The sequence below is a fragment of the Gadus macrocephalus genome, chromosome 11, assembly GCF_031168955.1.
Source record: "Gadus macrocephalus chromosome 11, ASM3116895v1".
Taxonomy (NCBI): domain Eukaryota; kingdom Metazoa; phylum Chordata; class Actinopteri; order Gadiformes; family Gadidae; genus Gadus; species Gadus macrocephalus.
In genome coordinates this window covers 8,750,405-8,778,186 of record NC_082392.1, presented here as the reverse complement: position 1 = coordinate 8,778,186, position 27,782 = coordinate 8,750,405, and the positions used below count along the sequence as shown (strand labels likewise).

The 27,782-nt window shown below is 49.8% G+C and overlaps 1 protein-coding gene across 8 annotated transcripts; it reads left to right on the top strand.

Annotated features, from left to right (window-relative positions):
• Positions 1-1,666: 1,666 nt before the first annotated feature.
• chd4b (chromodomain helicase DNA binding protein 4b) lies at positions 1,667-27,058 on the top strand. Of its 8 annotated transcripts, none has more exons than XM_060065021.1 (41): positions 1,684-1,970; positions 2,290-2,500; positions 3,221-3,348; positions 3,659-3,913; positions 4,280-4,395; positions 5,090-5,189; positions 5,300-5,540; positions 6,489-6,610; positions 6,748-6,871; positions 7,070-7,242; positions 8,135-8,392; positions 8,756-8,959; positions 10,029-10,237; positions 11,671-11,802; positions 11,949-12,048; positions 12,362-12,553; positions 13,099-13,299; positions 14,390-14,527; positions 14,804-14,925; positions 15,294-15,467; positions 15,800-15,941; positions 16,376-16,625; positions 16,967-17,091; positions 17,352-17,444; positions 17,825-17,966; positions 18,258-18,430; positions 18,687-18,864; positions 19,242-19,259; positions 19,734-19,820; positions 20,157-20,248; positions 21,560-21,693; positions 22,051-22,213; positions 22,503-22,659; positions 22,771-22,859; positions 22,998-23,259; positions 23,342-23,398; positions 23,985-24,194; positions 24,315-24,423; positions 24,722-24,854; positions 25,243-25,438; positions 25,529-27,058. In XM_060065021.1, the coding sequence occupies exons 2-41, from the start codon at positions 2,434-2,436 to the stop codon at positions 25,729-25,731; spliced, it is 6,069 nt and encodes a 2,022-aa protein (XP_059921004.1). In that variant the 5' UTR covers positions 1,684-1,970; positions 2,290-2,433; the 3' UTR covers positions 25,732-27,058. The 8 variants fall into 8 exon arrangements, 7 of the variants coding, with proteins under 7 accessions (XP_059921004.1, XP_059921003.1, XP_059921008.1 ...); XM_060065020.1 differs by having other exon boundaries at positions 18,687-18,876; XM_060065023.1 differs by having other exon boundaries at positions 1,687-1,970; positions 18,687-18,876; positions 22,069-22,213.
• The last annotated feature ends 724 nt before the right edge of the window (positions 27,059-27,782 follow it).

Below are 27,782 nucleotides of genomic sequence, written 5' to 3'. Positions count from 1 at the left end.
CGTATGAATATCTGTGTGTGTGTGTGCAGCGCGTGCACGTGCGAGAATATTATGGGATGGCAGCAGTGTTGTCAGGCAGGGAAGGGAGGGGGGGGGGGGGGGGGGGGGAGCAGAGTGGGCGGTTTTGCTATGTGCACATGGGGGGGGGGGGGGGGGGGGGTTGTGTGTGTGTGGGGGGGGGGGAGGGTGTGGACCGTGTGGACGAGCCTTGAATATTGTGGAATGGATGGCGGGCGGTGTGCGTGTGAGGTGGGAAGATTGCTGTGCATATGGGATAGAAAGAGCAGGAGGGGGTGTTAGTGACGATGGCGCACATGAGTGCATGTGGTGTGCGCGCAGCCATTTGAGTGCGTGTGTGTGTGTGTGTGTGTGTGTGCGTGTGTGTGGTGGGCATTCAACCGATGGTAAAAGACAACAGCCAGACATAGGCCTTTGTTCAGATGTGATCTGCCTGTACAGTGGGGAATATCATAGAGTGTGCAGGAGGAAAGGAGGAACTAGTGGAGGGCATAATGTGGCTCTATCACTTGTGTGTGCTTTTATGCCAAGGCCGTGTTGAGGCCATTAGCACTTGAATTCCCTGTATTTTAACACAAACTTGACAGATGATATTCATGGGCCATACTGTACCAAGTACATTATGTCTGCTATCTGGGTTTGGTCCTTCTGATCACCTGGAAAGGAGGTAGCTACTTTATCCTTTATCTTACGGGGTGAAATCACATACCATTATGTTATAATATATTAAATATTTGTATACGTATCACCTTCACAGTGAGAATAAAGACAAACTATTTTAGTATATGTACAAAATTGTATCCAACGTCAACATTTATAAAAGTCTAAACAAATAGTTGAAGTTCTATATATTTAAATGTTTCTGTGTGTGTGTGTGTGTGTCTGATTGTTTGTTTGTGTTTGGTGTGTGTGTGTGTGTGTGTGTTTGATTGTGTGTGTTTGTGCAGTGCACAAGCACTATTCACTTTCCAATGCAATGCCAGACTTTCCCAATGCAATATTAATGGTGGTTATGGCATGACTGAATCCCTCATCATTATATCATCCCAGCGTGGCTGAATCCTCTGAGCGTGACAGTGTGATACCGCTAACACCTCAAGCTGCATCTTCACAGGGTTTAATTTCACACCGAGGTGTTCCTCACTAATTGTGGAGCGTTTGGACTGTACAGTGGTATTGGGGTCCAATACTGGATAGCCAGTTCACTAGGCCCCTTGACCCCTTGAGAGGGAACTGGTGTGGGGATAGAGGATCAGCATGGAGGCTGAACACTAGCTAGGTGTCCATGGGCCAAGTAACACAAGGATCCCCCCAGCATGGTCTATTTGAGTTCATACTTTAGTCATGCTTATGTCAGGTGGACCCTGGGTGCATATTATGGTCTGTCACTAGTGGACCAGAGTTTCCCTGGAGACCATGTCACGGGTATTTTTTCTTTCTTGTCTTTTTATGAGTTGTATATTATGGGATGTATGCTGTTGGGAGTATTATGGTCTGGCAGTGGGCGGGGGCGAAGTGTCACCATGACAACGAGGTTGCTAAGGGGCTGGGACTAGTGGAAAGGGGAAGAGTGTGCATGCATGTCTAGCAGAAATGTACGTGCGTGCGTGCGATTGTGGTGGAGGGGGTGGGGGCAGGCTGAGTATTATGGTCTGTCGTTGCGAGGTAACTATGCAGAGTTCTACGAGTGTGGGAGGGGGGATTATTATGGGATGTCTGCCCCCTTTGTGTGTTTGTGAGGATGTTAGCTAGGCTTTGCCTGTAAGGTTGGGGGAGAGAAGGGGGACAGCGCAACGTGTTTGGGTCACTTCACATTTTATTTTGGTTTCAATTGCGTCACCCTCATGAATCAATGAAGAATATTGACAGCTGTGCAACACGCTAACGTCAAAGTTATATTATTCTAAGGAGGGCGATTAAGACAGACATCGACCCGGGACTACAACACTACAGTAAGTTTCTAATGTTGAAGCATATATTGATCAAAGTTTTCTCTGATGTAGGCTACTGTAGCTGGAGAGTGGGAATCAACCAGTCATAATTTTCATGACGGACAAGTTTTCTCACCTGCCTTATTGAGTGTGAAGTGTTTCATACCACGCCAACGGCAATTAGTGACATTCAATTGATGGTGTAACGTTAGTTACCCAACTTGTTCGATCACGCAGGGGACCATCCGATGGCGAGGTAACGCTAACCCATATATATGGATCATGAGGAATGACCGAGATCATTATTAACCAATGCTTCTCCTTCTCCTGCTCCTCGCAGCGCCCACCGCCCCCTCCCTTCCCGGACACCCCAGCTCCGTGCTCCGCCAGCCCCACGTCATTTTCCCTCCTCCCTGGCGGACGGAGCAAGGTTTAAAGAGGGATTCATTCGATTTGGCAGTAAAAATTAAAACAGAAACAAATCATGTCCGGGAGCGAGGAAGAGAGGGAGGACTTCGGACCCCCGGACGACCACTCACTTCTTCTCCGCGGTAAGCTGTCATTAGAAGAAGAGTCCATCTCCCTCAGTGGAGCTGGGCTTCATGCGAAGGGCTGCTAACGCTAGCCTGCTAGCCAGCACTCGGGCCGTCACTCGCCATGACAGATTAGTTAGCTAACTTGGCGAGCGAGTGCTTGTGTTATACACTTGTTATTACGTTAGTATAACGAGCTGCTTTCCCGCTCGGGGAGCGACAACACGTGTGAAACTTTCAACCCCGAAAACGTTACTACGCTCGCAAGTTATAACCTGCACTCCTTTGACATTTACTCAGTGCCGTGCGTTTGTGTGGGTGTGTGTGAGTGGGTGTGCGCGCGCGCGCTTGTGTGCGCGTGTTTGTGTGTGTGTGTGTGTGTGGGGGGGGGGGGGGGGTTGTTTGTGTGTGTGTGTGTGTGTGTGTGCCTGTGTGTGTGTCTGTGTGGTTGTCAGTGTGTGTGTGTGTGTGTGTGTGTGTGTGTGTGTGTGTGTGTGTGTGTGTGTGTGTGTGTGTGTGTGTGTGTGTGTGTGTGTGTGTGTGTGTGTGTGTGTGTGTGTGTGTGTGTGTGTGTGTGTGTGCGCGGATCAGTGCGACGCGTGCACAACCATTTTGCCAAGTTGTGCGAGTGTATGGCGGCTCGTGTTCTGGTGCAGTGTCCGCTGTGCGCTGCGCGTGTGTCCAGGTAGACTGCTCGAGTTTTCTTGTTGGCAATGTATGAGTATCTGTCACCGGCAGATGATGATGAACCGGAGGATGCTGCTGCTTTGTCCGATATTGAGCTTCCCAAGTCAAAGAAAAAGAAAAAAGCAAAGAAGAGTAACCGGGAGAGCAGGAGCAGCAAGAGACAAAGACCCGTCAGAGAGGTAGTCTTCTGAATGTTGCTCTCATTAATCTTGTTTAGCCTAATCTGCAACTGATCTGATATCATTGCCTGTGTTATGACTGCCTCTTCTATGAATGGGAAGAGTCAAATTATTACAAAAAGTTGTTGTACAAATGGATTTGATTGTATTGCACTGCCTGAACTATTTCCATAGTAAAATCCATACATGCAGAAAAAAAAGAGCAACTCAATTCACTACTGCAAATATATGTTGGGATGACTCAAATGTCGAACTCTGGCAATGGATCGGTGTGGTTTCTGAAAGTGACAGTCTGTACCGTTTGGAGCAGGAGCTGCCAGTCAGCTCTCCAGAGCCCCTGACCGGAGTGGAGCCGGTGGAGAGAAACGCAGAAGACGGAGGAGGTAGGAGGTCGGAGAGCGAAGGGAGCGATTACGCTCCCGGGAGGAAGAAGAAGAAGCGCTCCAGCTCGGCCAAAGAGAAGAAGAAAGGGGGCGGTGGCACGGAGAAGGGCTCGTCCAGCTCCAAGAACAAACGCAGGGACCCCGAGCCAGAGGAGGACGATGATGATGAGGATGACAATCAGGTGAGAGTAGGAACCCCCCCACCTCGAGGATCCCAGTCAATGGAAATCTTAACTCTGATTGGGCCATCGCTGGTGGGAATTTTATTTATTATTTGGTTTTCCTATTTATTTTTTGTATTTAGCTTTGTTTGTATTTATAGATTTAAAGATATCTAAATGTCACCATCTGGAAGTGATGAGGGCTTTTTCAGCACCACCTAAAACCTAACACCTACAGCACGTTCCCTCCATGCATAATAACTGGATCATTTCTGCCTATCAGGTCGCTGGCGGATGTTATGGTTATGAAAGTCTTAACCTTTGACCCAAGGTGACAGAGTTCTGAGCCTGTTTGCTGAAGTCCTCTTCCAACTCGTTGTGTTTCAGCCCAAGAGCTCCACCCAGATGCTGGAAGACTGGGGGATGAAGGACATCGACCACGTGTTCACCCAGGAGGACTACAGCTCCCTCACCAACTACAAAGCCTTCAGCCAGTTCGTCAGGTCAGACTGAGTGGCCCCTATCTTCTCATTAGCTCCTAATCTAATATAATCGCATGCAGTGACTGTAGATTAGATGACATTCTGTTCATTGATCTTGTAGAAAAACAATATTGTCAGAATGGTTGGTCACAATGTTATGGACGTTGTTGAATTGTTGATGGCTAAGTGTTTGATTGGATTTGTGTGAGTTTTGAAGCTAACCTTGGTTACTTATCTTTGGCTACTGGACATTGTTAAAAGTGTGATTTCCCCCTGCTGTGAGAAAGCAGTGTCACAGCATTTCTAAAGGAAGCATCCATTTCATTAGGCTTTAGAGACCGAGGGGTACAGAGTTTACTGTTGATTGCTGGCTACTAGCGTCATCCTGCCAACTAGATAATTTGATTAAGGGAAATGGATTGCTGCCATGCAAAACCTTTAAATCTTTACCTTTTCAATCTGAAACGCTTAAAGGATTACATGTGCTCATTAGATGTTTTCAGGTGTAAAACAATGGCCTTCTCTGTGCACTTACTTGACATGAAGCATATTTAATTGAATTTCCCACCTACGCCTTTACCTGTGCAATTAATTAGCCTCGGTGACAGAAAAACTGTCAACCCATGCAGTCATCCAAACGCAGTAATTGACGACATCGTGCTCTAGATGCCACGCTTAAGAACAGAGATTAAAAAACATAAACGCTTTCGTTCAGGCCGCTCATCGCCGCTAAGAACCCCAAGATCGCCGTGTCTAAGATGATGACCTTGATGATGGCCAAGTGGCGCGAGTTCAGCACCAACAACCCGCTCAAGGTAACGCCTCCTGCCCTGCGTGCGTTGGGCAGGTGTACTCACCCAGACATGCACGTCAGGCCCATGTACGGGCAGCGTTGAGACTCTCCTGTGTTCCGCTGCCCCTGCAGGGTTGTGCCACCGCCAACGCCACACTGGCGGCCGCAAACGTGGCGGCGGCGGTGGAGAACATGGTGGTCGCCGGGCCGGACGGAGGGGCGGAGCCAAGGAGGGCCCCGACGCCCGAACCGTCTCCCGTTCCTTCCCCCGTCCCGGTGGTCGTGGCACCGCCGCCACCGCCACCACCACCCCCACCCCCTCCTGCGGCCCCCGCCCCACCGCTCCGGAAAGCCAAGACCAAAGAGGGCAAAGGTCAGGGGGGCACAGTTTCACAAATGGATTATGGAAATGTGGTCTAATGCCGCTTTTCCACTGCATGGTACCAGCTCGACACGACTCGACTCGACTCGACTCAGCTCGCATTTTTTGCGTTTCCACCGCGAAAACATGGTATCTGGTACCTGAAGTGGCTGCTTTTTCTAGTACCGCCTCGCTCTAGGTTCCAAGCGAGCTGAGCCGATGCTAAAAGGTGACGTCGGCAGACGGCCGGCCACTGATTGGCCAGAGAGTGTGACGAAGTCACGAGAGCGACATGGCAACCATGCTGGTAACAGCCATAGCAGCGCCGCAGCCAACATATTCCACTTCTTCAACTTCTTCAACATGCCAGCTAATAATACGAACACGAATACCATCGCATCGATGTCCTCCATTGTTACGTGGGTTCTGTCCATGTGTGGGTTGCGTAGGTGTTGTTTGCGTCGCGTACAAAAATACGTCACGGCCCTTTCGCGCAGCCGACCCCGCCCACGTCCAGGAGGTACTATTTGCGGTGGAAAAGGAACCGTGCTGCTACCGTGTCGAGTCGTGTCGTGTCGAGTCGTGTCGAGTCGAGCTACATATGCGGTGGAAAAGCGGCATTAGTGAAGCAGTGCAAGGCTGAAGCAGGGATATTGAGAGAGCTGCTATTCTCATCATTGCGTACTCTCCCCTTAGTTTTTTGATTGTTTTTTTCATGTAATGTACATTCACATATGTGTGCCTCTCTTGTGTTCACATTGTGGCAGTAGAGACACACACTGAAATGTAAAACGTAAGTTGCAGAAAGATTGAACTAAATCTAAATAGAGGTGTATGTATGAAGGTATGTATTTGGTGGTTTACAACTGTCGTCTCCCATGTCAGAACTTCACTACTGTTTTGTTTTTCTACAATGGGTCACTAGTCTAAACAGTGTGTTGTTTCCCTCCGGATACACAGGTCCCAACGCACGCAAAAGGTCAAAGCCCGCGGCGAAGGCTCAGTCCAAACCCAAGGCCAAGAAGGTCGCCCCCCTTAAGATCAAACTGGGGGGTCTGAACAGCAAGCGCAAGCGCTCCTCCGTAAGACCGCATGCCTGCCATTCCTACTTAACCGAAACACGACCAAAGGACTAAGGATCCTTCAAACGTAAACCTCAGCGTAATGCTTCATAAATGTCTAACTGCTGTTGGTTATGGCTCTGGTTCCCCTCTGCCAGAGTGACGAGGACGAGCCCGAAGCAGAGAGCGACTTTGACGAAACCAACTTCGCTGTGTCGGACGGATCGAACCGCAGCAGCCGCTCCAAGAAGAAGCCCAAGAGCACCAAGAAGAAGAAGAAAGGTGGGCATGGCAGCAGAGACGAAAGACTCATCAGGATTATTTTCAAACATCAAGTAGGACCTGCTTGTACCTTAGTCTCGGGGGCCGACGCCCTCAGCCCTGTATGGGTACAACGTTATTTGAAACCCGATTGGCCAGAGTACGTCTTCCACCGCCCTCTGGTGTCTAACCCCTCTCCCCTTGCGTCCCCCCGCCCAGTGGAGACGGAGGACGGCGACGGCTATGAGACGGACCACCAGGACTACTGCGAGGTGTGCCAGCAGGGGGGGGAGATCATCCTGTGTGACACCTGTCCCAGGGCCTACCACATGGTCTGCCTGGACCCCGACATGGAGAAGGCCCCCGAGGGCAAATGGAGCTGCCCACACTGTGTGAGTGCCCTAATCTCAACCCCTTCCCGCACCTCGCTTCTCCTCGGTCCCCTGCTGAAGCCTGCTGGGCTATAGGTTAGACAGGATTGGGCACGGACCCCAGATAACATGGGAAGCCTTAGGAGGAAGATTACATAATTGCAACGCTTTGCATTGAATGTGTAAGCATGCAAGAGGCCCGAGCCTTTCATCGATGACAAGGCCTTGGGTGGGATCGGATAAGATAATGGAAAGCGTGTTATTGTTATTTTTGACAATTTGGTGTCCGTTTGTCCTTCTCCCCCATTTCTTTGTCCTTCACTCTCCCTTCCTCCCCCCCCCGTCCTCCTATTCCCCACTGCACGATCTGTTCCACCCCCCCCACCCACCACAACCCCCCCCTGCCCCCCCCCACACACATGCACACATGCACACATGCGCACGCGCAACACCCCTCCCCCTCTGCGTGTGCTTGAGTCCCCCCTCCTGCCCCTCCCTTTTTCCTCTCTCACTCCGTTACGCATACCTTCCTGCCTGTCACCCCCCCAACCGCACATGCACACACATACACACACACACACACACACACACACCAACCACTGCAACCACTTCCCCCACCTCCCCCTCCCCCTGTACTCATCCCCTCCCCTCACACCCCATACGCGCGGGCACGCCGCACACACAACCGCACACACAACCGCACACACAACCGCACACACAACCGCAACCCCCCCCCCCCCTCTCCCCACACTCTCACCCCCCTCCCCACACACACGCGCACACTCTACCGCAACCACTCTCCCTCCCACCCCTTCTCCTCCCCCCCCCTCCCCCCAACCCCCCTCCCCATACCCACCACTCCCCCCCTCCCTATACCCACCATTCCCCCCCCCCCCCCCCCCCGGCCTTGCAGGAGAAGGAGGGGATCCAGTGGGAGGCCAGAGACGAGCTGTCTGAGGGCGAGGTGGAGGATGAGGAGGAGAGGCCGGAGGAGGAGGAGGAGGAGGGGGTGGAGGAGGAGGATGACCACCACATCGAGTACTGCAGGGTGTGCAAGGACGGGGGGGAGCTGCTGTGCTGTGACACCTGCCCCTCCTCCTACCACATCCACTGCCTCAACCCCCCCCTGCCTGAGATCCCCAACGGAGAGTGGATCTGCCCCCGCTGCACGGTGAGTGCTGCGCAGCGGCGCGCGGCCCCTCTGCCTCGTGCGTGCGCGCGCGCGTGCGTGCGTGCGTGCGCGGGGGCATGTGCGGTGACGCGCGGGGAGGGCACGTGGCTCGCAGTTTCCATCTTGTGCGTGTGGCTCTGGAGGAGATAAAGCTAGCGAGCGGTTCACTTAGCGCGGGTGGGCGGACCCTCTTGGTTCCATGAACGCCGGCAGGCAGCAGCCCGATGTTAATCGAGCACTGGTTCTGGGTCTGCGTCGTCGTTCATCAGCGTCTGAGTGCCCTTCGCTATTCCACAACGTCTCAGGACTGACACACAGACATGAAGCCTTTCATCCCCCTAACTCCCTCTCTCCCCCCCACAGTGCCCCATTATGAAGGGCAAAGTTCAGAAGGTGCTCACGTGGCGCTGGGGGGACGTCCCGGCCCCCACCCCGGTGCCCCGCCCTGACGACCTGCCCGCCGAGGCGCCGGACCCCCCGCCGCTGGTGGGCCGGCGGGAGAGGGAGTTCTTTGTGAAGTGGTGCAACATGTCCTACTGGCACTGCTCCTGGGTGCAGGAGCTCCAGGTAGGGGGGGGAGGAGAGCCCACACACACACACACACACACACACACACACACACACACACACACACACACACACACACACACACACACACACACAGTCACACACACACACACACACACACACACACACACACACACACACACACAGTCACACACACACACACACACACACACACACACACACACACACACACACACACACACACACACACAGTCACACACACACACACACACACACACACACACACACACACACACACACACACACACACACACACACACACACAGTCACACACACACAGTCACACACACACACACACACACACACACACACACACACACACACACACACACACACACACACACAGTCACACACACACACACACACACACACACACACACACACACACACACACACACAGTCACACACACACACACACACACACACACACACACACACACACACACACACACACACACACACACAGTCACACACACACACACACACACACACACACACACACACACACACACACACAGTCACACACACACAGTCACACACACACACACACACACACACACACACACACACACACACACACACACACACACACAGTCACACACACACACACACACACACACACACACACACACACACACACACACACACACACACACACACACACACACACACACACAGTCACACTGTTGAGGAAATGTCAGGTTTATTTGTCTGCACTGTTGTGGAATAAAAGTTTTATTGGGCAGAATAGTCAAGGGACTCCCCGCAGAAAGCTTTTGGGGTTCGAACCCCAAATGGCGGCCGGCTACCTGAAGGCACCTTGAGCAAGGTGCCTTCTGTTGCTTAAAAAAAACATGTCTTATAGTAGTACAGTTAATAGAAGTACTGTTTTAGCTTTAAAGTTCTGGATTTTAATTGAATTTATATTGCACTCGTCTGTATCTGCCTTTTCGCTCGTCCTTATCTCTGTGTTGTGACGATACATGCAGCACAGACTGAGCTCGGGTCCTTCACTCACACATCATGTTAATTACGCCTCCCTCCCCAGCTGGAGCTGAACTGCCAGGTGATGTTCAGGAACTACCAGCGCAAGACGGACATGGACGAGCCCCCGCCAGACTTCGGCGGGGAGGGGGACGACGACAAGAGCAGCAAGCGCAAGAACAAGGACCCCCTGTACGTGCACATGGAGGAGCAGTACTACCGCTTCGGCATCAAGATGGAGTGGCTCATGGTGCACCGCATCCTCAACCACAGGTGAGCACCACACACACACACACACACACACACACACACACACACACACACACACACACACGCACATACAAACGCACACACAAATAACCACACGCACACACACACACACACACACACACACACACAAATCTCAACGAGCAGCCTTCCTCGTTATGTGTTTGCGATCGTTTTCAACCATGCATATCAAAAGTCATTTTCTGAAGTATTGTATGCAGTCTTTGTAGAGCGCTGTAACGCCCCCCACAGTGTTGTTTTTTTGCCTGCTTTCTGCTGTTTTTAATGTTACCTTTTGTGTAGAAATATGGAGCAAACAATGGCTCTTTAGAGGAGGAGTGTTGCCACCCCGTCGTCTCCTGGGCAGGTATCCCGTGTGTCGAGACACACGAGACTCGTACTGGTGACCGCATCTTTGGTTCCCCCTCGCTGTTACTCTGAACGTGTATATCTGTTGAATATCTCATATGCTTCTTCCTCAGAAAAACTGCTTTAAACAAAATAAGCTGCTATGGAGGTACGGGACTTTTTTCACAACCCCCACAGCAGTGCCATGTTTCTTATTTCACTTCCAGTTTTCAGCACGTTCTTTATCAAAACAAAGCCTTTTACTATTCGACTAAAACCAACCTGAGGCTAAGACCCCTGTGACTTACTAGTGGTCTGTAAGTCACAGATACTAGTGTATCTGTGATATTCTCCTGTCACAAAAGGTTTTTAGAGCCTGGAATCAAGAAAGACATCTGGTCTGTGGTTGCAACCAAATGCTTTCCAAATAGTTGAGGAAATATTGCTTTCAATAAAATCTTTGGGTATCCGAACGTAACTTGTTATGTCAGCCGTACATGAAAGTCAAACAACGTGCTGTTTTCTTATGGTTTGCATGTGAGATCTAAGTCCCTTCTCATAGGTTCTGGTCTACTAACTGTAAAGCAATCTGTCTCCTGGGTCTATTGGTTTGGACCCACAGCTGCTCCAAAAGCACAGAGCACTGTACTTCAGTTATTCCGCAGTTCAACACTCTGGAGAACCATTCGACCTTGTATTGCCTCACTATTCTCAGAAGTTTAAGCACTGCTAGTTGTGATTATACACAGAGGCCACTATAAATGTAGTCAATATTTCACATGAATTAACCATCAGTACATCTCCCAGCCTCTATTCAGGCAGCATAATTATGGTACTATTATGCTCTTATTAAACGATACTTGTATTTAAACAAGTTTTTTTTTTCAGAATAATGTAATTTATTTATTTTTGTACGTTTCAAATAAAATCCTGCTAGTGAGCCGAGGGACAGTTATTTAGCGCCTCTGGCTCAGATATGGAATGATACCTGATACTCTTCAACTATTTATTCCTTGAAATACCCCCTGGATCAGAGCTTATTAAACGTCTCCATATTAACCGGTTCTCCGTGGGCCGCCCTGTCCCACCAGCGTGGACAAGAAGAGCAGCGTCCACTACCTGATCAAGTGGAGGGACCTGGCCTACGACCAGGCCTCCTGGGAGAGCGAGGACACCGACATCCCAGAGTACGACGCCTACAAGCAGACCTACTGGAACCACAGGTACCAGCACATGCCTCGGCTCACTTAGGAGGGTCTTGTCGAGGTCCATGTGTTTGACTCCAAGCCCGGGTTCCGGCTGCACCACACAGATGACCTTCTATGTGTGTATCTGTGTGTGATTTCCACCCTGTCCATCCCTCTGTCAGAGAGCTGATGGTGGGTGAGGAGGGCAGGCCGGGTAAGAAGCTGAAGAAAGCGGTTAAAGTCAAGAAGGCTGAGAGGCCCCCCGCCAACCCTGTTGTCGACGTAAGACCTCTTTATAGCATGTTGCTCTGAGAGACCCCCCATACATAACTGACATCACCCAGTGGAAGTTTCATTGTGTGTGTCAATGTGTCCACATCGACAGACACACACACACACACACACACACAGTAATGCAGTCATGATTTCCTAATTAAGAATTCATCATTTCCCCTTTCACTTGGTGATTGTGGAATAATGTAATACACCACAGTGGTTTCCTTTGCGTGGTAATGGCCTACTTCTCATGCAGTGCTGCGTACGCGTTGGTTTGGCCTGAACAGTTTAGTAACCGGTGTGATCTCCTCCTCTCCAGCCCACCATCAAGTTTGACCGGCAGCCAGACTACCTGGACAGCACGAGGGGCACCCTGCACCCCTACCAGCTGGAGGGGCTGAACTGGCTGAGGTTCTCCTGGGCGCAGGCCACGGACACCATCCTGGCCGACGAGATGGGCCTGGGAAAGACAGTGCAGACCGCCGTCTTCCTGTACTCCCTCTACAAAGAGGTGCGCACCGCCATGGGAAGCTGTGATGAGAAATATTCTGTTTCTTCATGTTCTTGATTTATTGGTTTCTTTCTCTTTTACATTTCTCACTCACTTGCTTTATCATGTAATTTCACACCACTAACCATTGCCTGTACTTTGGCTTAATCCCCACATAGATGACCTTACCATGAGACCGTTATTGTATAGCATGTGTGATATGTTATCATACACATGTACACAATAGCTCCCTGCTAATGTTAATGTTAATGTTAATGTTAATATGAATATCTTCTAGTCATCGTCATGGCCGTCAAATGTCCTGGCTCTATGCTAGTGTTGATGTCCTGTCTGCCCTCCCCTGTCAGTCAGTGGCAGTGGGCGGGGTTTCGGACACCAGACGCATACTAACCGGCCCCTACAGAGGGGATCAGGCCCAAGGACAAGAAGCTAAAGACAGGCGGGGAAGACACATGCTCCTCCAAAGTAAAAGATGATGGCAATACATCTGTTGTATAAGAGCTACAGTCTGTTGACCTTCCTTTCCCCTTCCCGCTGGGCCCTAGGGCCACTCCAAAGGGCCCTTCCTGGTGAGCGCCCCACTGTCCACCATCATCAACTGGGAGAGGGAGTTTGAGCTGTGGGCCCCGGACATGTACGTGGTGACCTACGTGGGAGACAAGGACAGCAGGGCCGTCATTCGTGAGAACGAGTTCTCCTTTGAAAACAACGCCATCCGTGGCGGGAAGAAGGCGTCCAAGATGAAGGTAAGAGAGGGGGAGAGGAGCCAGGGCATGGAGGGAACACTTGTTACCATTACTAGTTATGGTCCTATCCTTCAAAGCTGGTAGAGCATGGCATTTGCCTAAGACCAACCGGCTCAACATACAGGATCAACATACTTAATCACTGAACTTAATTATATCCTTCATCATTCTGTAATTCTTCTTATCATAAAAAAATGGATTTAAGTTTTTTATTATAATTTTTAAAGAATTTTTTAAAAAAGAAATAAAAAGAATTCCACCACTATTTTGTATTTGGCAATCGTGAGTGGACACTACCAAGGATACGGTTTCAATTCCCCATTGGGGCCAACCTGTCATCATTTTGTAATTCTTCTTATCATAAAAAAATTGATTTAAGTTTTTTATTATCATTTTTAAAGAAAGTTTTAAAAAAGAAAGAAAAATAATTGCACCACTATTTTGCATTTGGCAATCGTGAGTTGACACTACCAAGGATACGGGTTCAATTCCCCATTGGGGCCAACCTGTCACGGGTGAACGATACCCAGAAGCAGAACCAGAGGCAGGGGCAGGGGATGGTTGTATCCAGGAAAGGGTCTGCTTAAGGTAAGGGGGTTCAGAGGGGTTGGGGAATAACCATGGGGTGGTGAAGGAGCCGCGGGGCTGAGAGGCGGAGAAGAGGATGATCCTTGGCAGAGGAGAACCAAAGCTAGGAGTAGGCACTGGACCAACAGGTGTAAGGGAACAATTCAGGCAGTTCAGGCATCAATCCAGCGACAAGTGGACTTAGACCTGGGGTTGATACACAGCAGGGTCGATGAGTAGATTGAGGGCAGGTGTGTTGATGACAATGCCCACTAGGTGTGTAGCTAATCCAGGGACCAAGGGGAGGGGCCAGACACGCCCACTCCAGTCCGACAGGTTCACAGAATAGCCCGTAACGTTATGGTTCACGGCTGGGCCATAACACATCCATCCTAAGGAGTGTATGCACTCCCTATGCTGTATGAGGAGTGTGTCTATTATGAATGGCAGTCAAACTGCATAATGGACTTCATCCAACCAGTGATCCACTCACCCCCTGGTCTTCATTCACGTGCTCCGACAGAAAGACTCCCCAGTGAAGTTCCACGTGCTGCTGACTTCCTACGAGCTGATCACCATCGACCAGGCCGTGCTTGGCTCCATCGAGTGGGCCTGCCTAGTGGTGGACGAGGCCCACAGGCTCAAGAACAACCAGTCCAAGGTGAGACCACTTAGCAGCTTGAGGTTCAGCTCTTGTCTGTTGCATGACTAACACAAGTGAGGGTGAATCGTGCATATTGAATAACTTTAGTGTTGTTTTGTGTCTAAATGTATATATTTGTGGTAATATGGTTATCAAAGTCCACATAAGGATATCCTTTATGAATGGAAAACATACAACAGTGTCAACAGGGTTTAAGTTTGAAACAAAACCTTCTTATAGCCTTTAGCGAAGCTCCACTGGTGGTAGTAACTCCTGAACCCTGTTGTCCGTCAGTTCTTCCGGATCCTCAACAACTACCCCCTGCAACACAAGCTGCTGCTGACGGGGACCCCTCTGCAGAACAACCTGGAGGAGCTGTTCCACCTACTGAACTTCCTCACCCCCGAGAGGTTCAAGTGAGTCGTTTGCACATCTGGGCCCGGACCCCCAGGCTTGGGCCTGGGTGTTCAGAAGTGGCGGTCAAAATGCATCCATCCTGTGAACTGCATTCCTCTTCTTGTGAGGTCCTCAAAATAATAAATAATAAATGAATAAACAGTTCCTTCCTATCCATTTAGTCCTTGATTCATTCCTTTTTTTCTTACGTTCTTCTCTACTTGTATTCTTCCTCTGTTCCTTCCTTATGTTCTTATCTACTTTATTTATTTCTTTAAATCTCCTCCAAAGCCCTTCATCCCCATATGATCTGTACTTGTAAAGGAACCTTCAGCCCATAAAACAACCATTATTGACCGGATGTTGTTTATTTGCTTTGTGCCTGCAGCAATCTGGAGGGTTTCCTGGAGGAGTTTGCGGACATCGCCAAAGAGGACCAGATCAAGAAGCTCCACGACATGCTGGGCCCCCACATGCTGAGGAGGCTGAAGGCCGACGTCTTCAAACACATGCCCTCCAAGACGGAGCTCATCGTCAGAGTGGAGCTCAGCCCCATGCAGAAGTAAGTGAGGGAGGAGAGAGGCCAGGGGGCTCCACACACGGGCGCAGAGTCAACACACGGGGGAAAGACAATCTGGGAACCTTTTCTCCCTGATAATATCATGAGATTGAGACGCACCATTTATGATTAAACAAAGGTTTATTGACCATTGTATTGTAATGGCCCTGAGTTGGCAGTAGATAAAATATAAAAGGGAATGTTGTAAGATAAATTGTAAATATTTATGATTGAGGAGGTCAGTTCTTAGTAAGCGGATAGTCTGAATCTTGAAGACGCTTTCAGGCTGACTAACATTCAGGAACTGAAATCTGTATCTTTTTCTTGTTTACCAGGAAATACTACAAGTTCATCCTGACACGTAACTTTGAGGCGCTGAACACCCGCGGGGGCGGGAACCAGGTGTCCCTCCTCAACGTGGTGATGGACCTCAAGAAGTGCTGCAATCACCCCTACCTCTTCCCCACCGCTGCCATGGTAACGCCTCGCAACCTATTCCTGACTGGAATCTTTATATATTGGGTCAAGTTGTGCGAATGTATTGGTTGAGAAGACGACAGTTAACTCATTGCAGTAAATGCTTCGACTTTCAGATATTTTTGAGATTTTTTAGTTGATGACATTGGTTAAAACCTTCTTTGTGTTTGAAAACGCTGACCACTGTTATTAGTTAGGGTTTCTAAACATTATATAGTGGTATAAGCAAACAGAAGTATCGCTTGCGCTGACCATTAGATAAAGCTTATAAAGCGACACTAGACGGCTTGCTAAGACTCAGTGTCAGCAAACCGTCTTTGAAGTGTTCAGAGCCACGGTGGTCGGTGGCCACTTCATAGACGATTGGCTCAGACTCAACACCGCCAACATTAACCGGTGACATCGGGGACCTTCCCATGGCCTCCCTCCCCCAGGAGGCGCCCAAGCTGCCCAACGGCATGTATGAGGGCGGGGCGCTGACCAAGTCCTCGGGGAAGCTGCTGCTGCTCCACAAGATGATGAAGAAGCTGAAGGTGGGCGGCCACCGCGTGCTGGTCTTCTCCCAGATGACCAAGATGCTGGACCTGCTCGAGGACTTCCTGGAGAACGAGGGCTACAAGTACGAGAGGATCGACGGGGGGGTGACCGGGGGCATGAGGCAGGAGGCCATCGACCGCTTCAACGGTGAGCACAGCCTATGGGTATCATCTTCTTAAGAGCCTCGCCGCTGCCTTCTGACTGCCCCCCCTCCCCCATACTCACGCACACTTCACACTTTATATCATTATATTGTAGATATTACATTATTGTTTCTTTATTTTTGTATTCATATACAGTTGTTTTTGGCTTATCATTTTCTTCACTGCCCCGCCGACATATCAGGAAAACAAATCCTTCCATTTGCAAACCTAGCTCTTTCTTTGGTTCTGATTTCTTTCTCTCTTTGTGTCTGTTCCATGGCAAACACAGCATTCACAGAATGCGTGGCTCATTCAACTTGATTTGTTGTTTGACTCGTCCCACAGCTCCTGGCGCCCCCCAGTTTGCGTTCCTGCTGTCTACCAGGGCCGGGGGCCTGGGCATCAACCTGGCAACCGCCGACACCGTCATCATCTATGACTCCGACTGGAACCCTCACAATGACATCCAGGTACATTACACCGATTTGTAACTCATTTCACAATCTCAAACATCACTTTCACTTACTGCACCACAACAAGATCTCAAAACACATCCTACTATAAAACTAAATCATGTACATCCCATCCAAATCCTCATTATCACATACATAGCTCCATAGATAACACCAAACACATCTATGGCACCAGTATCTCTTCCTCCCTGGGCCCTCCCTCCTGGGACCGTGGGGGTTGAACCTTAACCTCCATGTGTCCTGCTCCTCCCTGGCAGGCCTTCAGCAGAGCTCACCGAATCGGCCAGAACAAGAAGGTGATGATCTACCGCTTCGTCACAAAGGCCTCGGTGGAGGAGAGGATCACACAGGTAAGAGGGAGCCTCCGCCTGCCCACCATCGTCTGAACACAATGCGCCTTAATCGCCTCTTTGCTCTAAAGTCGTCATTGTGATTAGACTGTTTGGGTTGCGATGCTTCTATTTTGACCGTCCATCATGGCACCCGTTGCACTCCCAATCGTCCCTGAATGGAGGGATTACTCGTTCTGTCTTCCGTCCCAAGGTTTCTTTTCGATGACTGAGGTGGACCTTCTTTACCCTTGGTTCAGGGGGGGTGCTGCACAATGTGTTCTGTGAAGCCCTTTGAGGCTGTAGCTGTCATTCAGGGCTGTATACAAATCCAAGCCGACTGTACCCGACATTGCTTCACAGCGCATCACATTCAAAGCCTGTGTGGTGCTGCTCCCCAGGTGGCTAAGAAGAAGATGATGCTGACCCACCTGGTGGTGCGGCCCGGCCTGGGCTCCAAGACGGGCTCCATGTCCAAGCAGGAGCTGGACGACATCCTCAAGTTTGGGACGGAGGAGCTGTTCAAGGACGAGCTCGGGGAAGGTAGGCTGTGGTCACACCCCAGAGACCAGTGGATGGGTCTGCAGCTGACCTGCGCTCTGTCAAGGTCCATGTTAAGTTCGGGATTAGGTTAGAGATCGTTACATTATGGGGTTAAATTCCGGGAGATTGTTCAATTAAGCATTTCAGTCGTATCTCTAAGGCTGAGTCTAAATAGTTTCAGGATTGTAATGAAGTGCTTGGTGGGGTTAGGTCTGGGCTACGATCTCATCATGGAGCATGGCCACTCACGCCCCTCCATCTTGTATTCCACGTGCCTCTCCTCCGCTGCAGGGGACAGCAAGGAGGACGACAGCAGCGTGATCCACTACGATGACAGGGCCATCGACCGGCTGCTGGACCGCGACCAGACGGTGGCCTCGGAGGACACGGAGATCCAGAGCATGAACGAGTACCTGAGCTCCTTCAAGGTGGCTCAGTATGTGGTGAAGGACGAGGAGGATGAGGTATGTCGTCCCCCCCCCCCCCCCCCCACCAAGACTCAGTAACTGGGGCCAGCCTCTGTACACACCCCCAATGCTTAAATCTTTAGTGTGAACCAAACAAATGTTTATTTCATTTGAATAATCAACTTTCCCATGTCTTAGATGTTACATTCATGGACATTCTGTCTAAACTAATTCTCTGACGAACTAAACCAACAAACGTCCCCAAAATTTCCCCTTCGGTCCCCCTCCCGCCTCCCTTCCCCCTGCGTGCCAGGAGGAGGAGGTGCAGCGGGAGGTGATCAAACAGGAGGAGAGCGTGGACCCGGACTACTGGGAGAAGCTCCTCCGCCACCACTACGAGCAGCAGCAGGAGGACCTGGCCCGCAACCTGGGCAAGGGCAAGAGGACCCGCAAGCCTGTCAACTACAACGACGGCTCCCAGGAGGACCGAGGTATAAGACGGGGTACAGAACAATTGCAACAAGCAACTTTTACTACCTACTCTACATGTGCGCGTGCGCTGTGTGTGTGTGTGTGTGTGTGTGTCCGCTAGTGCTCCTGGTGGTGTGTTTGTTGGTGTTTGTTGTGTTGGTGTAGGATGCGGTGAGGAGCAGTGAGTGTGTGTCGCATGTCTTTGTGTGATGTCTGTTTTGGTTTGTTTGTCACAAAGTCGTCTGTCTCCGTTCTTCTGTTTGGTTAAACCGTGAGTCTTTTTGTCAAGTTATCTTTTTTTTTAAAACATTGAAGCATTCAGCGCATCCATTTCTTGTTCTTTTACCAAAATTTAAGTTCTTCTTCCCCCTCCCCCCCCACTTTTCCTTGTTTGCAGAAGGCAGAGGTAAAAACAGTAAGACATTTTCTGTTGTCATCTTTACACATTAAGTATTTTTTGTATTTTTGAGACAAATTGTGGTCAAAGTTGACAACAGGATGCTGAGGGTTTCCCCAGCAGTGACGAGTGTCTCTGCGTTTTGTAAACACACGGCAAAGTGACACCTTGCATCTGTGTGTCTTGCCTTGTCATCATTGTTATAATTATTATTATTAGTGCTTCCATCCAATCCTCTCTGCTTCTAAATGGCATAACAGATTTCAACTGATTCAGACAAAAGCTATTTTATTTTGGACAGACTGTTCAGAATAGTTGTCGGTTAAACAGCACCCCCGCCTGGATAAATGTGTAGTTGATAGTAGGGCTTTTTATATTTTTTATTTTTTATATTATATTTAATATTTTTTTCTCATTTTCATCTTGATTTTATGTTTTTAACCCTCCTGCGTGTGGTCTGCCTCTCCGTCTTCCCCTCATTGCTTTGATCAGATTGGCAGGAGGACCAGTCTGACAACCAATCAGATTACTCCGTGGCCTCAGAGGAGGGAGATGAAGACTTTGATGAAAGAGCTGAAGGTGAGGTTTAACACGAGACGAAGACATCATCATATTGGCACTATTCTACTTCTACTCTGTGTCTTTATAGAGCACAACAGGAAAGATAAAAAATAGTGTCATTTACATTAAATCTTCTTTAAATATGATCTTCTTTCGTTGGAATTCTACACAGTTTGCTTATATTACACAGCTCAACTTTTTTAAATGACATGTATTCAGTTGTGTATTTAGTCATTGCATCAGATGACCTCCATCCATCCATTGTATGATATGGACCTTTACTTCCGTGGGTTGACCACTGACCCTTGACCTCTACATGTACCTGGGCTCACTGAGTGCTTCCCTTGTGTTCAGCCAACGCCCGGCGGCCCAACCGCAAGGGGCTGAGGAACGACCGGGACAAACCCCTGCCCCCCCTCCTGGCCCGGGTGGGCGGCAACATCGAGGTGAGGCCGCTGACCTACTTTCCAAAAGGACAGGAACTTTGGGGGTGGTGCTTTTATCCCTGAACCCGTCCGATTGGAGGAGGACTCTGCAGCATTGTACTTCAATATATATCATATGTGGCCTTTTTTGATATGAATGGCGCCGGTGAAAAACATGGAGATGTTTTTTCCCCTGAATTACATAAAGCCTATAGAGTGGCGAAGTCACGCCTCTTCCGGTAGGGCTCATGGGACCTATGAGATCGAAAAATATGAATGGGTGTCAATGGAGAGAAAATAATTATTTTCTGGTCCCGGTCTTTATATGCCCTGGATTACACATATGTTGTTTGTGGATTTAAAGGATAATTTTTCATGCAAAGAGTTCGACCGTTTATTGTGCAATTGTTCAGATAGAGGCTGTTGAGAAAACACAACGAGAAAGACTACACGGCTCGTATGTGACGTCACGCTCCCTGCGACTGGCGTGGAGAAGACCGACAATCTTCCCATCGGCATAACTGAAACTCTGCACGTGCCCCGACTTATAATGGTTTTCACCTCTTTCGATGCTTTTATCCTCCCCTTGGAAAAAGCGGTGAAGTGGGGCAGAGAGATCGCCATCTCTGTGCCGAGTTCCAAGGGCGGGTGTGGTGACGTATATCATATGCGTCGAGAGCAGCGAAGAGCTGTAGTTCACAAAGCGGCCTCACATAAAACCTAAAATTATCAAACTTCTTCACGAAAATTTTTAGTTTTCTTTGCATGAAAAATTATCATTTAAATCCACAAACAACATATGTGTAATCCAGGGCATATAAAGACTGGGACCAGAAAATAATTATTTTCTCTCCATTGACACCCATTCATATTTTTCGATCTCATAGGTCCCATGAGCCCTACCGGAAGAGGCGTGACTTCGCCACTCTATGTAGACAAGCTTATGTTCCATCCAGTCACCAAGCTAGGCTATGTAGTTAGAGGATTGAATTATAATGGAGATTCACACACTTTTAATCCAAGTGCAAAATAGTTTAGCAAATAGCAGTTCACAGATGTGCTTACGTACTACAAGGATAGTTAACATTGGCTTTTAGCGCAGACTAATCTCCTCAGCTCTAATCACTACAACGGGTTGGAGTAGCCTTTCTGTTCCTTGAAAAGTAGTTCTGGGTACTCGGGGAAGAAACGTGCTTGTTGTTTTTCCTTTTCACCATAAACCATTCTACTGTATACTTGAGTGCCATTCACCAGAGTAGTGCTCGGCACTACATTTCTCTTGGGTCCCCATACCGGCTCTAGCAGTTAACCCCGGTCTGTCCCCCCCCCCAGGTGTTGGGCTTCAATGCCCGCCAGAGGAAGGCCTTCCTGAACGCTGTGATGCGCTACGGCATGCCCCCCCAGGACGCCTTCACCACCCAGTGGCTGGTCAGAGACCTGCGGGGCAAGTCTGAGAAGGAGTTCAAGTGAGTCCCCCAGACCCTCACCCTAGCCCAAATGGTGTTCCATCACTTCCACCGCACGCCTAGCTGTGGGCCTCCTAGAGCAAGACACCCTCACCCCAACACGTGCTGCTAAATGAGATGAATCTGAATGAACTGCATAAAAGTAACAGTAAATACATAGCACATACATCCCTCCCTCTATTGTGGAGCTCTCATGGCCCTCTTCCTCCCGCATGTATCCCCCTCGTTAGGACCCAACTTTATTCTTCGGGGGGGTTTGTGTCTGATTGGTTCATAGGTCCCACAGTGTTTTCTGTGTTTGTGTCTGATTGGTTCATTGGTCCCAAGTGTTTCCTGTGCTTGTCTCTGATTGGCTAGTGGCGTTCCTCTCCTCAGAGCGTACGTGTCGCTCTTCATGCGGCATCTCTGTGAGCCGGGCGCCGACGGAGCGGAGACCTTCGCCGACGGCGTCCCACGCGAGGGGTTGTCACGGCAACACGTCCTCACTCGCATCGGGGTGATGTCGCTCATCAGGAAGAAGGTAGGTGGTTGTTGAGGGAGGAGGATTTAGTTATACATATATATATACACGGTTTGTTTAGAAATGATAACATATAGTATGAACAGACATTTTTATTGTTAACGTAATCTAAAATAGTGAAGGCCATTTTGAAGACATTGTTTATGTTGTTTATTTTGGTCAGCCGAACATGACTTTTATGTGTCAAAAATAAAGAAAAGGTGTTTCCATTAAAGCCTTCCATGCAGACAGTCCTCCATTCCCCTCCATGGCCCGTGTGGCTCCTGATGTGTGGTGATCTGGCCCCCAGGTGCAGGAGTTTGAGCACGTCAACGGCCAGTGGTCCATGCCCTGGATGGCCGAAGTGGAGGAGCACAAGAGGGCCGCAGCCCTGGCAGCTGGGGAGGACCCCAAGACCCCTTCTACTGGGACCCCCGCAGACACACAGCCCAACACCCCCGCCCCAGGTACACACGCACGCACACACAAGCAGGCAGGCATGCACTCAGTCACTCAGCTCAACATACACACCGTTCAACACACACAACACACACACTCAATTCCTCCTGTCCTGACAGAGGATTTGACTAAACTGGATGACAAGGACTCAGAGATGAAGAAGGAGGGAGAGGAGAAAAAAGCAGCCTGCAAAGCAGAGGATCCTGAGGTACAGAGCCTCATCCCCCGCAACACAAACGTAGTGCTCAATCGTACACAAATAATGTATAATATAAAACACGGAAATTATGACTAATGCCTAAATACACGGAAATGACTATACCAATGAAATGACGGCCCCTTGCAGATCATCGAGATTCCCGACGACGTGGAGAAGTCTCCGGGCTCAGAGAAGAAGGACGAGGAGGGAGACCCGGCGGCCGTGAAGGAGGATAAAGAGGAGGCAGGAGGCGCCCGCACAGACGAGGAGAAGGAGGGAGAAGGAGACACCGCCAAGGAGAAGGACGACAAGGAGAAGCCTTCTGAGGCGGCTGAGAAGGACGTGCCCATGGAGGTCAAGGGGGAAGGTTCAGAGGGCAGCGGGGGGCCGGAGGACGCAAAGAGTAAAGGTGAGAGTGCCTGAGGTTCTGGGTGGAGGCGAGGACTCTGGGGTTCTTCTCTGTGAGGTTAACCCTGGTTCTCCTGTTTCAGCGCCAGACAGCAAAGACGACAAGATGGACACCAGTCCCCCTACAGAGGAGAAGAAAGGTGTGTGTGTGTGTGTGTGTGTGTGTGTGTGTGTGTGTGTGTGTGTGTGTGTGTGTGTGTGTGTGTGTGTGTGTGTGTGTGTGTGTGTGTGTGTGTGTGTGTGTGTGTGTGTGTGTGTGTGTGTGTGTGTGTGTGTGTGTTGGTGTAAGAGTGTATGCAAATGGATATGACAACCTTTCCCTTAAGCCTTAAGATTAATATCTAAGGTGAGCTCAGGCCTAGGTAAACGGAGCATTTCACTTTCCCTGGCTACACATTACTGTAGTCGACCATCTACAAGAGTGTATCGGGAACCAGAGCTCGGCCAGCAGTATTCAACCACGAACGCTGTGTAGAGAATGAACATTGTAAAAAATAAACGTATTAAAACCTCCTTCTGGCGGCTTCATCCATTTGATGGAATGGATGGCAACAGGAAACAAGGAGTACCTCCGCCCTTTACAGAATTGAACCCCTGTCCAAGGCTCTGCGCTGCCTTCCCCAAGAAGCTTTGCTGTGACATAGTAGGACTGGATCCCAGATCCCCACACACATCCAGACAAACTGGCTCACGCACTCTCCCCTCCTCCCCCCTCTCCCCCCTCAGAGCTGAGGGATCTGAAGGAAGGGGTGAAGACGGAGGAGTCTGGCAAGCTGCAGAACGGAGAGAGCACCAAGGAAGGAGCCGCCGCCGCCGCCGCCGCCGCCACAGCCGCCACTGCCACCACAGCCACCGCGCTCGTCAACGTCAGCGAGGAGAAGAAGAAGGCCACCAAGCAGCGCTTCATGTTCAACATCGCTGACGGAGGATTCACAGGTGTGTGTGCGTGTGTGTGTGTGTGTGTGTGTGTGTGTGTGGGTACCGGTATATAAAAAGAAGGAGTATAGCCTTGGCTGTCATACTGATGTCGTCCCTACTTCCTGTGTGTCGTTGCAGAGCTCCACTCTCTCTGGCAGAACGAGGAGCGGGCCGCCACCGTCACCAAGAAGACCTTTGAGATCTGGCACCGTCGCCATGACTACTGGTTGCTGGCGGGCATCATACAGTATCCTTGCAGAGGCAATGTAAGGAGGCGGCGTTCGACCGTTTCCTCATGTCCCTCTCCTCAACACACAACACTGAAGCGGGTTTAGATCCACACGCATGCACAGATAAATGATCTGTGCTGTACTGTTGCAACCATTTGTATAAAATCAACAAATTGATTTTGGCTTGTGTTCGTCAGTGGCCGATATGTTGGTCTGCTAGCGTCCTCTCACCTTGCGGCCACACATAGTAGAGCCCCCTAAGACAGAAGTGCTTGAGCTGTGGATGTCACGACCCTTGACCCCAGCGTTCCCCAGACACGGCTACGCCCGCTGGCAGGACGTGCAGAACGACGTCAAGTACGCAATCCTGAATGAGCCCTTCAAAGGGGAAATGAGCCGGGGCAACTTCCTGGAGATCAAGAACAAGTTCCTGGCGCGCAGGTTCAAGGTGGGTCTCCGCCTGTCACTCTGTCTGTTGCTAGGAGTTACCTCTTCCTTACCTGACATTTATGTTCTCCCTCCTTTCTGGTTCCAGTCAAGCCCACCAAATAAAGACCCGGTGGTATTGGGTCAGGAATTGGTCTTTTATGGCTCTAAAGTCCCATAAATAGACTTTTCCCTTACATAGAAGTAACCGCTTGTTCCCCGATCACTTGTGGCCTATCATGATGCTTTATGTGCCGTTATACAATGATGTCATTGTGTTACGAGGCTTTAAGCAAATTCTAACAAAATAGCTCATTTGGTTATTACGTCGCATAACCGCCCGTGTGTCCCTGCGGTCCTCCCTTCTCCCTGACCCTCCATGAATGGCGGTTCCTCTTCTCTGGTCCCAGCTGCTGGAGCAGGCACTGGTGATCGAGGAGCAACTGCGGCGGGCCGCCTACCTCAACATGTCCGAGGACCCCGCCCACCCCTCCATGGCGCTCAACACGCGCTTCAGCGAGGTGGAGTGTCTGGCCGAGTCCCACCAGCACCTCAGCAAGGAGTCCATGTCGGGGAACAAGCCCGCCAACGCAGTGCTGCACAAAGGTGAGGACCAATCACGGTATAAGCATGCCGCTGCTCCGACCAAGCCAATGCGACGATGGGTTTCACATATGTTCCTCTGCGTTCTTTCAGTTTTGAAGCAGCTGGAGGAGCTGCTCAGCGACATGAAGGCTGACGTCACACGTCTCCCGGCGACCATCGCCCGGATACCGCCCGTTGCTGTGCGCCTCCAGATGTCCGAGAGGAACATCCTGAGCCGATTGGCCAGCCGGGGGCCTGAGGTCCAGGGGCAGAACCAAATGCAGAGCCCGCAGCCAATGCAGGTGCCACGCTGAACCGGAGAACTCTTCCCCACCCCTCTCCCACACCTAAACTGTCTGTCTGCGACCCTATTGGCTAGTGTAGCGGTGAAATCACTGCCCCCCTGCCCCTCTAGGCAGCCTGACCCCCCCTCCAACACCCCCCCCGTCTCTTGACTAGGACTGCACTGCCCGCTCTTACTTTGAAATAACTGGAACCATAGAACAAGGGTAGAGCGTAAGAATGGGTTCTCTTAACGACTAATTTATGTATTACTAAGGCCAAACGGCCCATCTCTCTGTACTAGAAACACCCATTCAAAACCTCGAAAACCTGAACACTGTCTTTGGGCCAGTTCACTTATGTCGTCTCAGCAGGGTCAAATGTTGTAAATATGTATTATAAACATGGAAAAAATTGCTAGATGACAGCATTTATATATTAGGAGTATCGGTGCTTTGGGGTACATTTTGGAATATCGAGGAAAACAAGGGATCCGTGATGCTTATTTCTTTTTTATGTTGACAATTTCGGCTTTTGTTTTGAGTTCCTTCAGGCTCAGCCTGTGCTGTGTGTGTGCGTGTGTGTGTGTGCGTGCGTTTCTAAAGATAGTTGGGCATCCTCACGTGCATCTCTACTGCGGACCACCCCGTCCCTGAGGACTGGCACAGTTCTCGGGGAGTCTAACAAGGGGAGGTTGATTCTAGAGTCACATGGAGATACGCCCGTTTCAGTTTGGACTACACCTCAATTGAACTTTAACCTCAAGACTCTTGGACTGTTGGCAAATCACAGCGCCACCCTCCACTAAATACAAACAGTCATATGTTGCGTGTTTTGTATGTGCTGCTGCCCACGGCACCGCTGAGAGAGACGAGAGGATGTTGTTACCGTGTTCATCCGCGTGACGTTTCACCTCCCCATGCATTAGGAATGTGGTACATTCCTGACTGTACCACAGAGTTATTCGTACTACCTTTCCGCTCAGGTGTTTTTGGCTTGTGATAGGCTCTCTCTTCCACTTGGGACACGCCCCCCCCCCGACCCCACCCCCAAACAGCACCTTGACATTCCTAATTGTACCACAGAGTTATTCGTGAGGGTAACCCTAACCCCCCCCTGTCTTATGACTTCTGCAGAAGGACCTGGAACAGGTCGGAGATAGGTACATAGGACAACGTTGAAAACGATGGCAATCTTAAGTTAATTAAATTTTCTTACCGTCTGTACTTTTGTTTTACATATTTGAATATTATTATTATTATTATTATTATTATTATGGTCACCACCTTGTTGTTTTTATTGTTGATGTACGTTTTTAAGGACTACAATAAAAATAAAACAAACTGTTTCATAAGCTAATAGCATGCGTCCATTTAATTGCAAAACAAATGTTAGGACTTGTGGTATGTACCAAAAGAGAATGAGCTTTAAACAAAGCTATTTAATAAACAAAAATGGCTAGAGTAAACAATTTTTTCTGATTTCAAATAATAACTTAATTTCAATGAAAATAAAAGGATAAATCCATGTTACATTTATAAAAGGCCCGGAGGGAGTTGGACAGGAAGTCAGACCGCCTCTCAGCCCAAGATGAACCAGGGTAATTTAGAAGATTGGAGTAAATTACAGGGAGGGGAGAAAAGAAAGAATCCCAGATCTCTTATCTTCAGACAGCAGAGAGAGGAGAGGCCGTAGCACCACATTCATCAGCAGGAGGAGACGGGGATAAACAACACTGACACCAGGACCCTGACGACGGCACGCGGCAGCAGCGCATGACTCGATGACAACCGACTGTGTGTCAGTCCCTCTGTCCTAGCGATGACCTCACACCCTGACAAAGGAGAGGCCTGGCTGGGGGCCGGGCTCCCCACTGCAGGGCCGTGCTGAGCTGGTGCCAGGTCCTGCTATGTCTTGCCGGTAAGTTGACGAAATAATATTTACCCCTTTTAACGACGCCATAACCCCCGCAGTGTGTATCCAATCAAGAACGAATGGCTCCAAAGTGCGATGTCAGATTGAAAAGAAATCAGATTGATTTAGAGATTGATCATAATACAGCAGCAATGGCAGTAGGTTGGAT

What these genes read in the sequence shown, in the direction of transcription:
- chd4b (XM_060065020.1), top strand. Translation starts at nt 2,434, where the DNA reads ATGTCCGGGAGCGAGGAAGAGAGGGAGGACTTCGGACCCCCGGACGAC. An exon ending in TGAAGGACGAGGAGGATGAG is followed by an intron (nt 18,431 to 18,686) that starts GTATGTCGTCCC and finishes CCTGCGTGCCAG; the next exon opens with GAGGAGGAGGTGCAGCGGGA. An exon ending in TCCTGGCGCGCAGGTTCAAG is followed by an intron (nt 24,855 to 25,242) that starts GTGGGTCTCCGC and finishes CTCTGGTCCCAG; the next exon opens with CTGCTGGAGCAGGCACTGGT.